We start from the raw sequence: 14,691 nt of genomic DNA, 5'->3' as shown, positions 1-14,691 counted from the left end.
TATAGAATGGCGGAACGCATAGACAAACATGCGGAATGCCTCGATATGTCCGAAAGGCGGCTGACGGAGGCAGAGGAGGCGCAAACTGAGCTCGACTCGGACCATAAAAGGCTGGACAAGCTAATGCAGAACCTGCAGAACAAAAAGGAGGACTTGGAGGCCCGGTCGCGGCGATGCAACCTCCGAATAACTGGTCTTCCGGAGATGACACAGACTCGGAATATGGAACACTTCATTGAGAAGCTACTAACCACCCTCCTTGGAACGGAAACTTTTTCGCCGATGTTTGTCGTGGAGCGAGCGCACAGGTCGCTGGGCCTGCGTCCGCGCCCGAGGGCCGCCCCTCGCCCCATTATTGCAAAACCATTGAATTATAGGGACCGGGATGCGGCTCCGAGACAAGCTAGGGAGAGGAAATCACTGCAATATGAGGGCTCGGAAATCTCGCTCTATCCAGATTTTACTGCCAAAGTGCAGGAAGCCCATAAGCACTTTGCTCCATTCAAAAGACAACTGAGAGACCTGGGCCTGGATTATGCCATGCTGTATCCGGCGAAACTGCGTTTTAAGGACACTCGCACCTGTTTACTGACCCCAAGGCATTGAAACATGCATTGAAGGACTGGTCAAAGGAACACCCCTTGGAGATGAATATTTCTACGGAGGCTGTGGAAGGGGAGAGTCAGCTGGAGAAACAAGATTGACTGCCTGATACTTTAGGTCTGCAGGAGTTGGTAAGATGATGGGCCTGCAGATAGACGCTGAAACTGTGTGGCGCCACCAAGAGACTTTGGCTGCTGGGTGGGATTGCTGAAGCTCGTTTGGGGCATTGTTACTCTTGTTGCTGTGCTAGCGGCCTGTTTTTGTTTAGACTGGGGTGTGTTTTTTCCCACCGCAGGGGCTATTACTACTTTGCAGGTGGGCCCCAGAAGAAGAAAGTTAGCCGGACTGCAATGTGCCTAGGGAATATTGATACCACAGAATACGATGTTTAACTATTAAGTCACTTGGGTCGTAGTAACATGTGTGAACTTCAGTATAACCACTCTGGTGCTTATTATACCCTGATGCGGGCGGTAGCGAAGGCGATCCCAGAGCAGACGGCCAGGTAACCTCGTCCCCCGCGTGCACTGCACCCTAACGGTCTCCAAGGAGACTTTTTTGATTGGGGCAGGGGAAGGGGGAGGGAGGGAGGATATCGCTTTCTGCAAGGCCCAGTTAGGGGGGGGGGGTCTGCTGTGGGAGGGGGGAGGCTATGGTTGTTGAGTTCAGTTTTGAATGGGGATCGGGGGGAGGGGTTGCATGCTGTTACCACACACTGGCTTTGATGGGTCCACACGTATATCACACAGTAACACACTATCACACTCATGCCTGCACTGACTGCGCCTGACAGGGGGGGACCACGATAACTCGGTAACAGTTTGTGCACTAACATGGAATGTAAGAGGACTTCATGACTTCCGTAAGCTGCGGAAGGTGATTGCCTATCTACAGAGACAGAAAGTGGATATAGCTCTCCTACCGGAGACGCATTTGCCACTCACCAGTAGAATGTTACACAGTAAATGTCTAGAGGGGAATGTAGTGGCAGCAGGCTTTACGACACATGCCAGAGGGGTTCTGATCTGGGTGAATCCCAAGTCGAGATTCACCTCAACCTCTTTAAGTGTGGATGCGGAGGGGAGATTTGTGATTGCACGCTGCAAGGGGAAGGGGATGGACTTTATCGTTGTTAACACATATGGCCCAAATTATGATTCCCCGGCATTTTACCAATCTCTAGTAGACCTTGTTAGTAAGCAAGACACTGCAAACATTTTGTGGGGAGGAGATTTTAATTTAGTGCTAGATCCAGTGTTGGATAGATCTGCAGGACCTCAGCGCAGGCCTTCTGCGGCAGCGCAGCTGCTCAACACGCAAATTCTAAGGCTGGGCCTGGAGGATGTGTGGAGGATCGGATACCCGGCACAAGGGGGATACACACATTATTCTGCCTTTCACGCAATTCATACTAGAATAAACTACTGGCTGGCCTCCTCCAGCGTGATGGACCGGGTAAGAGAGTGTACGATATTGCCGCGTACATTGTCAGATCATTCACCGCTGTTACTTGTCCTTGTGACTCCAGTGAAGACCATCCCCCCTTTACATGGCGTTTCCCGCCGTACTCGCTCCTGGGCCCTTTATTCAGGGGTGAGATTGCGGAGGCGATAGACGTCTTTTTTTATACTAACGTGGGATCGGTCGACAGTTTCCAGACACTATGGGAAGCGTTTAAGGTTTATATACGCGGGATCGCCATGTCCAAACATTCCAGTGTCCTTAAATCCATTCGGCAGAGACTATCTGACCTGGAGAGTCGCTTGGTGAAATTGGAAGAGAGGCAACTGAGGGGCACAGATCCAGTAGTTGAAGAAGAAATGAAGTCCCTTCTTACAGAATACCACGAGGAAGCGGATAGGGAAGTTAAGCATATGGGCAAATACGCCACGCCACAGCACGCACTTATGGGGAAGGCGGGAGACCTAGCTCGGCTCTGGCCAATATATTGAAGGGCAGGAGAGGAAAACAGCAGGTGACTGAGTTAAAAACTGACGGTGACTAGGTCGTTACGGACGAATGTAGAATAGCAAACAAGTTCCGAAGTTTCTACTCTGACCTTTACTCTTCGCAGTGCGGCGACTTAACTGATGAGATCCAAGACTATTTGGAGCACATAGAACTGCCTGTGCTCTCAAACGCCCATAGAGAATTCTTGATGCACCCTATAGAAAAGGATGAGATAGCAGAGGCATTGATGTCAATGAGAACTGGCAGAAAAACAGGAATTGATGGGCTTACGGTGGTATTCTATAAAGCCTTCAGGGAACAACTGATCCCCCCATTTATTAACATTGTTTGATGACATATGTGTAGAGGGCAGTATGCCACAGTCTATGCGAGAAGCCTTATTAGTTACGATACTGAAACCTGGGAAGACGCATGATGAATGCAGCTCCTACAGGCCTCTTTCCTTGATTAATGTGGACACCAAGCTATATGCTAAAGTCTTAGCGACACGATTGGCATTACAGGCACCTACTTTGGTGCGCCGGAGCAGGCGGGCTTTATCCCTAACAGGAACCTTGTCTATAATATTCGCACAGTGTTGGGTGCGATGCAGCATGTCAAACAGGATACGAAGGCTATTGCTGTCTTCCTCGATATGGAGAAGGCGTTCGATTCGGTCGAGTGGCCCTTCCTGAGACAAGTGCTGCGGAGAATGGGACTGGGCGAACCGTTCCTTCAAATGTTGGGGGCGCTCTACTATAAGCCGAGAGGGTATCCGCTTCCCCACATATAATATAGTTGTCTCCATGTACGCGGACGATACGTTGCTATATGTACATGACCCTGAGAATAACCTTTCGCCAATGCTAAGAGAGGTAGTCCACTTCGGCGCTTTGTCGGGCTTCAAGGTAAACTGGACAAAGTTGTTGGCATTCCCCCTGATGCCTGTCACCCAGAGGTTTGATATGGAATACCCTCTGCAGTGGACTGAGGACCCTGTCAGATACCTAGGTGTACGTCTACACACAGACCCAGAGCTGCTTCTTAGAGAAACTACGGAGTGGCGATTAGCAAACTGGAAGATGACATAGCTGTCTGGAATAAGATCCCTCTCTCGCTCATGGGGCGAATAGCCATAATGAAAATGGTCGTTTTGCCTAGCTCCTCTTTCTGTTTAGCGCAATTCCAGTGGTGCTGTCGAAGGCTTTTTTCCAGCATTTAACGCAACTGCTGATTCACCTCGCATGGGCGGGTAAACAACCCAGAGTAAATGGACAACCCTTACATTACCTTATAGCATGGGAGGCCTTGGAGCCCCTGATATTGAACTCTACTATCGTGCGGCACAAGCAGCGCACTTGCATACCTGGGTGCATGGGGAACAACGTATCCCGCACGTGATTATGGAGGCACTGTTCGTGGAGCCCCTTGCTCTTCCGGTGGCGGTGTTCCAACCTTTGGACCGCAGGACGGGTATTCTAGATTCGAGCACGGCTACTAATCATGCGTGGCACTCCCTACTGTCGAGGCACTGGGAGCGTATTGCTCTACTCGCCTCTAATGCCAGTGGACTGGACAGTGTGGTTGCCCCCTGTGCGTGAACAGGGAGTAGTGCGCACTTTGCAACACCTCGGCATACACTTGGCAGGTGAATTTTTTAAAGACGGCACGGTAAAAACATGGGAACAGGTGATGGTGGGCGATAGGGGAGACCTGACATTGCTGCACAGGTTCCAATACCATAGACTCCGTAGCGCATTTCTGGAGCTACTGGGGCCGGACCTGGCGGAACCCCCGGAGGTCCCGGAGTTAACATATGTGATAACAACGGAATCCTCACGCAAACTTGTGACCAATTTATACAGGATTGCTCAGTCCCATGGAGAGCATCGGCTCATGAGGGCCAGAGTGGCCTGGCAGAGGGATTTAGCGGTAACAATTGACGATGCAATGTGGCTCTACTGTTGCCTTAGCACCAGGAAAATCTCACTGAACGGAAAGCACAGGTTGATACATTGCAAATTCCTTCAAAGGGTATATTATACTCCTGAGAGACTGCACAGGTACGGCCTCCGCCAGTCTGCGGCATACGAGAGATGCCAGTAGCCAATTGCAGACTTTCTCCATTTAGCATGGGCATACAGGACTACTGGACGAAAATTTTCACAGAAATGAGCGAGATTTTAGAGGTGGAGTTCTCTCCAGATCCTGCGTTGGCCCTCATAGGATACTCAAGGGGTCTTCCGGTGGCGATCCGATGTCTGGCTGATATGGGGTTACTGATAGCGCGACGAGTGCTGGCGCTCTGCTGGATGAGGGGACCACTGCCTACAGTTACACGCTGGGCGCGAGACATACTTTACTGTTGCACTCAAACGGAACATTATAGCGAACTACTGTCACCCATGAGTCGTGGAGAGGTGTGGCTCACTAGTTAGAGGCGGCAGACCCGGAAGCAGAGAACGGCCCGGGACCAGGGTTCAATTCCTGACGCGGCAGGGTCGTGGACCAGGGTCAGTGGACTCGACAATTCTCGCCTCGGTGCCTACTCTAACCAGGGATCACACTCGGCAATTCTGGGCATTAAGCTTGCCTCATCTCTACAACGGCCCCCCACAGAGCCGGGGATGCTTGGTTTCACCTTGGAGATACCCAGAAGGGACCATCTCACAGGGAAAGCCAGGACGGGTTCCCCAGCGGTCCTCGGCGCCGGGACGCTCACGGGCAGCTGTGCGCTTTACAAGTCCAACACATTTACATTTACTAGCTAATCTATCAATATTTGACGCCGGCCATATCGTTGTAGGCGATTTGGGCTGTGTAATCACTTGGAACAAATAAAGGTTTTTGAAAAATAAAAAGAAATTAAAAAAATTACATACTGCTTTAGTTTTTGTGATTTTTGTACAGTGCAAATAGGTTGAATTGTGGGTTAAGGCTAGATGTTCAAGATGTGTGCCCAGAAAGACTTGATCCTGAGATTGGTGCTTGGGAATGAGTAGGACGCTCACCATTTATTTTTATTTTTAATTGTTACATTGATTCATAGTTTAACTTTCAACAGTTATTGTTTTTAGGCACAACATTCACTGGTTCAGAAGCTTTTACTGCCCAGATGACAAATCTGTCTGTAGCCCACTTTCTCTTTAGGTGTTTTTGTCTGTAGCACTTGTAACCATTTGTGTATGATTTGTTTCTGCAGGGATAAAAGTCATCTGCCGTTCATGCCTATCCTGGGCTCCGTCAACCGCCTTCTTCGTTACCATCTTGGCACAGTGGCGAAGGGAGCCTTCATAATAACACTGGTGAAGGTCCCACGAATGATCCTGATGTACATTCACAGCCAACTCAAAGGAAAAGTAAGAGAATAGGCTAAGTGGCTCACGGTTTTCTGGTTCACTCTTGAGACACTGGCCACCCATGAGATGCTGTTGGAAAGAAGGTTTTTGTATCATGCATGCTGTAAGCGCAGTTGTCTTTCAGTTCTTTGCGATGTCTAGATTGAATATTTAGTGATTTACGGTTAGCAGAATGAGCATACTAAAGATTTTCATCAGTGTGTATGAAGGTAGGAAAGACTCCTGACATTTAGTCCTTTACCTATACACCAAGTCACATTTTGGTGTTGGTTTGGGGTGTATTTGCAAATGTTATGTTTACTGGGGAGCCGAGTTTGACCAAGTCACCAAACTGGTACATTTTGATGGATGCATCTGAAATACTATTAGACTGTATAGTAGAGATCACTCAGTCTAATTGACATTGGTTATGATGGATGCATCAACCAAATACTTGGTCTAATTATTATTGGTGCATGTTTTAGCCTGTTGTCATAAGTTCACTAATTCTAATAAATTACAGCATTTGTGTACCAAAGCCATGAGAGTTGAAGGCCGGTCCAGAACACACGGTCTGTAGAAACTGGCAAATATATTGTGAACCTATTATTAAGACACTAAAATGCGATGGAGTAGGTAGGGGGTAGGTAAAGGCCTTCAAAGCAGCGAGAATAACTTGGAGCGGAGTGGAGGGAGATGCAGAGAAGTGGGGGGGGGTTACAAAAAAACTTTTACAAGAATAAAAAGAGCAAAAAGCTGAGGAGAGTGTGAAGGGAAGGGTATAAGTGGGAAGGACAACCTGGAGAACGTGAAAGGTGGGTATATAAAGAGGAAATCAGCACATAGTGACGACGGTATAAAAACAAGCATTCTCATGGAGTGCTAAAGTCAAAAGAAAATAGTAGTTCCTTTACTGTGAGAAGGATACAGCCAACCAGTCAAAAGAATGGTAAAGAAGCTATGTTCTGGGGAACAAACTAAAAAAAAATTAATGGAAGGGGTCAAATCTGAAGCAAGCAAATCAGTGGTAAGAAAGTCAACCAGTGGTAAGCAATGGGGTGGCCAAAAGCAAAAAGTAAGTATTGATATTGTCCACAATAGCTCATTGACAACAGACAATAAAAAAGTGGTATGTAGGCGAGACTTAGAAATGAAAATCCAAGTGTTTCTCTTTCCTGCAGCCCAGGCAATTGTTTTCAGTTTTTCAGCAGTCCAAACAATTGCTGGTGTAGTTAATTGTACTATAATTTCATAATTTTTGACAATCACCGTTTAGTATTGCAGATTAAATATTATTTTATAAAATAAGTTTCCCACCCCATGAAATATTCATTGTGGGAGAAATAAGTGCTTCATATGAACCCGAATTCATGCCAGACAGGGAAATGCTCTAGTTGATGCAATCGTATATGTTTGTACAGGTCTTACAAGACTTGTGCACCAGGAGAACAAATCAATGCAGCCATCGATGATGAAGCGCAGGAGTCATGTGTTGTCTGTGGTGTGGCTGCCTATTATGATGCCTGTTATATTTATTTAAATAAAGGTTTAAACAAAGCCTCAGTGTCTGACACATTGCTAAAAATAATTACGCGGTAGTTGCTTAATGATGTTAGGGCCTTCTTTTAATCTTGTGAGTATATTTCCTTACACAACCAACTAGCGTCTAAGTGAAACTGACTAATAGCATAAGTGTTTTCTATAATTCAATCAACACTGACTGCTTTAAAGCAATATACTGTAAAATGTGGACTAAAACCAGAGGGCCGTGTGTGGTCCAATAGTTAAACACCAGTAGTGTAAAATATTCTTGGTCACCTGGCCCTAATTTAGGAGTATCTCAAAAAGACTGAAGGTTTAGGACCATTTGGAGAAATTATGAATTATATTATGATGCCAAGAAAATTCCCAATTGTTGCCGGAGCACATACTCTGGTAGCAGAGCAACCCTGGCATTGGCTAAGCTTCGTGGATTTTCATAATGTATAAGTAGATTTACAAGTTTTTAAGGTCTTTTGCACAGATTTCTACTGAGGTCTGATGCTACTAATATCAAGAGTCCTCCCTTTGGACTAAGTACAATAAGTTCTGTAGTAGGGGGATCTTTGTGTATACGGTTAATCAACAGGGAGGGCAGGTTTCCATTGGTTAAAAAAGATTTATATATACTACTCCGGGGGCAGAGTCAGCACAAGGCTAGAACGTAGCATCCACGCGGCTCTCCATTATTAAGAAGTGGTCCCCCGTTGGAAGCAGTGTACTCTTACACAGCAGATTATGAAGAGCATACTTCTCATAAAATCATTATGAGAAAGGGAATACCGCACAAGATGTGTGAGTAGTATTCTATGTGTAAACTGTATGTCTATCTTATTTTGTAAGTCCTGACGAAAGCTCTATAGACCTTCTGGCCCAGAGAGCTGAAACATGTCGACAACCTTCACTTTGCAATACTACATGGCCCAGTAACTCGGCCTAAATCTAGTATATATAAATCTTTTTTAACCAATGGAAACCTGCCCTGCAATACATTTATCTGGCACTTTTTTCATTTTTTAAAGTAATTTGTTTATTTCTTTTTCACCTTCTTCTGTGGGTAAATCCTTTTTGTCTCTGGACACTGCACTCGAGACTGGAGGTGCCTCTGGATGAGGCAAGCAGTACACACAAATAGGAATAACCCTATGATAACTGCGTGAATGTCAATGAGGGGCGGATGAAACAAATATACCGCAATTCCACCAAAACATTGACTTCTTTGAGGGTTTCCTTATCTACACTGAACCAAAGGTTGAGCAGTGTTACAAGTGTCCAATTTTGTTGATTAAAAATACAGGATCTTTGTGTATAGTCATAATCTAGTGAATAGTCCCGCTCATGAGCGTGGACCCCGGAGCAATCAAAAATAATCTCTCAAGCTGTCTAAAATTGCAGTCCTGCAAGACACTTAAGAGCGAATTTAAAGACAGATAATGCAGCCTATATCCACAGGCTACACTGTCCAGTACTTCAACTAGACATTCCACCACAACCACAAACAGCACAGCCTGTCAAGTTTTCTTCATAGAGAAAAACTTCCCCATTTACCAACAAAGCCTCTGGAATGATAGAGAGGAATGGGAGGACAGACAAGCCCCATAGGCTGCCATTATGTGGCTCAAAAAGGGATACCGTGCCTTTAAGAAAACTTTCCAGAACTTTCCTGGTATCCCAGAATGCTCTGCAGGTTCCATTTACTTTCAGTTCTTTTTGAAGGCGTATAACGCGAGACCTGTAGCATTCCGAACATGAACATCTTTCTCCACCGGGAGGAGGGCGGGCGCTTATGACTATAACAGAGATGCCCCTACTACAGAACTGGAGTTACAGGACAAAAACTACTCCTTCTGTAGTAGGGGATCTCTGTGTATAGTCATAATCTAGTGAATAGAATGGCAAGCCCATCCCCACACCAAAGCGGCGGTGGAGAAACATAATACAACACCACTACTGTGCCGTACTCGTGCTGCCGCCCGCATTTGAAACACGGAATTTACTCGATTGCGTGACCTGATTATGCCCTGACGTGGGTATCGATAACTTTTAAACCTGAAGTGCTACTTCTTCGTGGAGTCTACTTTGAACTTTGGCTTTATTTTTAACGCGCCACTTGGAACTGGTAGTCAGTGGTGTTGCCAGTATTATAATACATATGTTGCCCTGATGAAGTCTGTATGCATATACTACTAATTAGACGAAACACGTGTTGGCTAGAACTCAAAAGGATGCTGTTGTGAACATTAAAGAAGAAGATTGACACTTATTTGGATTACGATGTTTCATTTTGGATCACTGATTTGTATAAAACGATTGTTTTAATTTGCTCGGGATACAACGTGTTTATCTTTGATATGTAATCTAGTCACTCAATCCTGGTGTTATTAAAGCTGGGCCTTTTCAGTTCATTTGTATTCCCCAATGACAGTCTAGTGATAATTACCCAGATTTAAATTGAGCATGGGGTTTCTTTGCTTTGAACGTACTAATAGGTTCCAGAGATTTTCTAAATTTTCAAAACTCAGTTTTGATTTATTATAGAAATCGGGGACCCCTACCAGATTTCTGCATCGTGAAACATTTGCAGGTGTCTGCCCTGTCACTGATCCAAAATTGTTTTGTACCAAACCCACTTTATGCAGTATGGTTGTGTAACTGCAAGTCTTTATTCGCCTATGTATGTCAGCCTAGTGCTCAACTAAGCTAGGAGATTATAATTCATTAGGCCAGTTCTGGATAGTTTCAATCATGGGTCGCCTTTCTGGAGTGGGGGGTTAACCTCAAAAACCTTTTTCACATTTGTCAGCAATACTATCTGCATGGTGGTTCCAGAGAGTCCTTGGGCTCCGAGAAATTGATTTATCCCATCGTGCCAGAGGGAGGATAAGAGTGAGCCTCGGCTTAGTTCATCCATTTAAATCTGAGTGCAGATGTACTTTCAAAGTAACTTTGATTTCTCAATGTCTCCTTTTAGACCTGCTTTGATGAACTTTGGAAAAGGATGCACCCCAAAGGAAATACTCCCCCCGCACACTCTTATCCTAATTCTGATGCTTATCAAAAGTACTGCCAAATAGCACTGTCTCAAAAGTAAATACATTGTTCTTTCTGCAGTTTTGCATCCTCCAGTTGCATGCAGCCCCAAAAGCCTTTTCTGTATTCCCTTAAAAAATGTCCTTGATTTTAAACTACCAAATGTTGTTCCTTCTTTTCTTTCTAATGAACCTTCCTTTATTTCCCATCCTCTGCATGACTCCTCTTGAGCACAGCCGACTATAAATCATATGCATTTTGCCTTAATCCCATTTATTATATTTCTGTGTATTGTCCTTACCTCATTTCAAAGATTATAAATTGTACACCTATAACATAAAAATACCTAATCTCCTGTAGCTCCTCTATCAATACACCCAGCCATTATCAACTGATCTCAGAGTAATCGATTTAGCGGCAAACCGATTGAGCGTATTTTATAATTTGTGGTCTTGTTGTCTCCCATTAGGTGTTTTAAAATCTGTGAAATATCTCATTTCCACCAGGGGCAATGCCAAATCACTGAACGATGCCCATGAAATGCCCAAGGTGCCTCGTTGATTAACTATTTGCGAATGCTTCTTCATACACTTCCTTGTGTTTCAAAGATTAACAGTCTTACTGTAGTTCAAGAGCGGCATCCATAGTTCTCTAGTGCTTATTGCTCAGGGTGGTTACTCTAGCGCTGAGACTTCAGATCTTAGCCTCAAAAGAGTACGGTTAGAGGGGTACTCCTTCATTAGGTTTATGATGGATTCTTTTGTGCCTGTCAAAAATCCAAAATAGATATTTTACCAGTCAGGAAGGACTACACCAGACTGCTGTGAACCATGTACCGGACATTTTCTGTTGAACACTAGTTAAGGAAATCAATCAATAAGGGGGTTTAAAGCGCCCTACTCACCCTTGAGGGTCTCAAGGCGCTGGAAATGAAACCTTGATTAACAGAGCTAAATACACACTGTAATTCTCTCGTCTAGCAGTTCGATAAAGTATGCTGGCTGGAAGTATATAGCTTGATGTTTCGTTCAGAAACAGTATAAAGGACCATGAGCAACGCAGTTATGCAGTCGTTGATTTATCACACTCATTTGTGATTTTTTTTTTGCATTTATCTTTTTTACTGATTATAAATGTTATGTTATCTCTAGGAAAACGCATGCGCCCGTTGCATGCTGAAATCCTGCATCTGCTGCCTATGGTGCCTTGAAAAGTGCCTCAGTTACTTAAATCAGGTAAGACTGCAAAATGCTAATAGGTATCTGCAAGGCTTCAGCTTTTTATTATTTAACTGGGTAACTTCAGATTTGTATATTTTGGTGTCCCATTTCTAGATGACGACAGTACATTATTGCACGCCTGTTGATACATTTGTGTTCGTAGCATATTTTGCTGCTTGATTGCTGGTTAATTTTGATGTTTGATCCAACTGTTTTTGTACACTTACATATATGAATTGATTCAATAATTTGCTAGTGAAAAAAAATATGAGAATATTGTAGTACAAGTTTTGCAATACGCATGTTCTCAATCGTAAATAACTTGTCAGAGTTGAGGATTTTTATTAGGAATTACATTGTTGCTAAATGATGGCTTTTTTGTCAACCAATTGAATTTAAAAAATCTGGCAATTTGGACCAGAACTAATGAATTCTTATTGTGGTTCTTGTGAGTGTCCACGACAAATTGGTTTTAAATTTGATGTGTGTGACTTTTAATTTTGTACAGTAATTGTTTGAAAACTGAACAATAAAGGATTTCCATTGCTGCATATTCTTCCCTGCAGAGAAGAAGGCCCATGGCGGTGCTAGTATGTGAAAAGGAAAAAAAAATTACTTGTCCCGATCTTTAATTTACTCTTATTATATGTTGCATATCTCATTTAATGGTCCAATATTGTGGTTTGATGTTTACAACAATTGGTTCCCATTTGTAAATTATTTGCTTACTGGACTGAAACGCCACAAGTCCACTTGGATATTCTTACCATGTTCCGGTGTGTCTAACAATGGGCTAATATTTATTCCAGAATGCATATACGGCCACCGCCATCAACAGCACCAACTTCTGCACATCAGCTAAGGATGCCTTTGTCATCCTGGTGGAGAATGTGTTGCGGGTGGCCACCATCAATACTGTTGGAGATTTTGTGCTATTTCTTGGCAAGGTAAGCAAAACATTCTGACTATTAAGTCTGTCACAAAGGGTTAGGGATGTGGGGTATTAGGAAGACAGTCTAGTCAGAAGAAATACGTTAATATGTAGGGTGTTGACTGTTGTCACTTATTACAGAATGCATTGCAAGGAACAAATACAATTGCAATATAATAAATACGTTTAGTATACATTGCTCCCATAAGTTATCATTAAAAACTTTTTAAGCATCAGATTCGTAAGCTGAAGGTTGTGTGTACCTTTTTCCACTCCTATGCTTCACATGATTTCCTTAATTTAGGGTGCATCCCAAGAATTTGGGATCCTGTGATAGTCAAATAACCACTTATGTAATGCCCTCTCAATCAATCAATCTGTCAGTAGATTTGTAGAGCGCTTCTTTTCACCCTTGAGGGTATCCAGGTGCTGGCAGTAAGATTAGCCAAATAGCCAGGTCTTCAGGGACTTTCGGAACTCTGAAAGAGATGTGGAGGTCCTTAGATGAAAGTGTAGTTCATTCCATGTCTTTGCTGCTAGGTTGGAGAAGGAGCTGTGTCAGCATCTGCTATGTCGGATGCTGGGGGTGAGGGTTAGAGAAAGAGACGCGGAAACAGAAAGAGACACGGAACAGAGTTGTCTGGTGGGCTGATTGAAGTTCAGGCTGTGGTTCAAGTAGGCGGGTCTGCAGTTGTGTAGGGCCTTGTATGCATGGGTTAGTAGCTTGAACTGACATCTTTCCTCTGCAGGGGAGCCAGTGGAGTTGCCTTGGGTAGGGTGAGATTTGGGTTCATCAGAGAGATCCAGGATGAGACTGATTTTGGCGTTCTGTATGGTCAGTAGCCGGAGGAGGTGAGCTGCGATCCCTGCGTAGAGAGTGTTGCCTTAGTCCAGTCGGCTCGAGATGAGGGCCTGGGTGATGGTGTCTCTTGAGCCTCGGGGTAGCCATTTGAATATCTTATGAAGCATGTGGAGGATGAAGAAGCAGGAGGAGGTGACGGAGCTGACCTGTTTAACTTGTTGTTCAGAATGATGCCTAGGTTCCTAGCGTGGTCAGTGGTGGTAGCTGTAGGTTCAAGTTCTTAGGGTCACCAAGATGCATCCCAAGAGGAGCTTTTGTTTCTGAAAATCAGTACCTCTGTCTTGTCCGAGTTGAGCTTCAGGAAGTTGTCCTTCATCCAGTCGGCGATGTAGTCTGTCATGCAGTTGGGAAAATTGGACTTGATGTTGGTGGTGTGTTCGGAGATTGTGGTTCCAAATGTTGTTGACCTGTTTCTTGTGGAAGCTGTGATATACTCAGTATGCTACAATGTTAGTTTGAACATAATATATGCAAATTCGAGAGGTGTTTTGTACAAGTCTCAAATGTTTTCCTGTCCATTTCCCCTTGTTCTCATCTGGTCAGCTAACCGCACTACAAAGCTGTTCTAATGAAAGACTGTTACTTTGGGTAGAAAAAAACATTACATTTTAGGTGGTAGGCACACCTGGCAGTGGGTCGATCATGGATTCAGAACCAGGTGTGGGCTGTACAGGAAATAGGGTGGTGGGCACAGTGTCCCCACCAGAGCTATGACAATATAGATATAGCTAGCCATGTGGAGGGCACAGAAGGAGTAATTCAGTATTTTAAAGAGCAAAAACCATCTTTAATTGTAAACACCAATATCCTATTAAATCTGGTGTTCCTTATCAAGAATGATATTGATGTTTTTGATAAGTTCACTGTATTAATTCCCAATCATGTTTGACTCCTTCCTCCAGATTCTGATAGTATGCAGCACTGGATTAGCAGGGGTTATGCTGCTGAACTACCAGCGCGACTACACTGTGTGGGTACTGCCGCTCATCATCGTCTGCCTTTTTGCCTTCCTGGTCGCCCACTGCTTCCTGTCCATCTACGAGATGGTCGTCGATGTCCTTTTCCTTTGCTTCGCCATCGACACCAAGTACAATGACGGCAGTCCTGGCAAAGAATTCTACATGGATAAAATTCTCATGGTACGTGCTATTTCACTTATTACATACATATCATTCATTATCATTGCAATGAGAATTATGAAGAGTAGTGTAGGACCAC

At 44.2% G+C, this 14,691-nt stretch overlaps 1 protein-coding gene across 2 annotated transcripts in view; it reads left to right on the top strand.

The window, feature by feature from the left end:
• The window catches only part of SLC44A1 (solute carrier family 44 member 1), a 521,394-nt gene that overhangs the window by 485,101 nt on the left and 21,602 nt on the right, over window positions 1-14,691 (top strand). For both annotated transcript variants that reach the window (XM_078676674.1, XM_078676673.1), the window contains exons 11-14: window positions 5,756-5,912; window positions 11,612-11,695; window positions 12,490-12,627; window positions 14,376-14,612. In XM_078676674.1, coding sequence (XP_078532800.1) covers window positions 5,756-5,912; window positions 11,612-11,695; window positions 12,490-12,627; window positions 14,376-14,612 — 616 coding nt within the window. The remainder of the gene's footprint in view (window positions 1-5,755; window positions 5,913-11,611; window positions 11,696-12,489; window positions 12,628-14,375; window positions 14,613-14,691) is intronic.

The sequence above is a fragment of the Lissotriton helveticus genome, chromosome 2_1, assembly GCF_964261635.1.
Source record: "Lissotriton helveticus chromosome 2_1, aLisHel1.1, whole genome shotgun sequence".
NCBI classification, from domain to species: Eukaryota; Metazoa; Chordata; class Amphibia; order Caudata; family Salamandridae; genus Lissotriton; species Lissotriton helveticus.
This window is presented reverse-complemented; position numbering and strand designations above follow the sequence as displayed.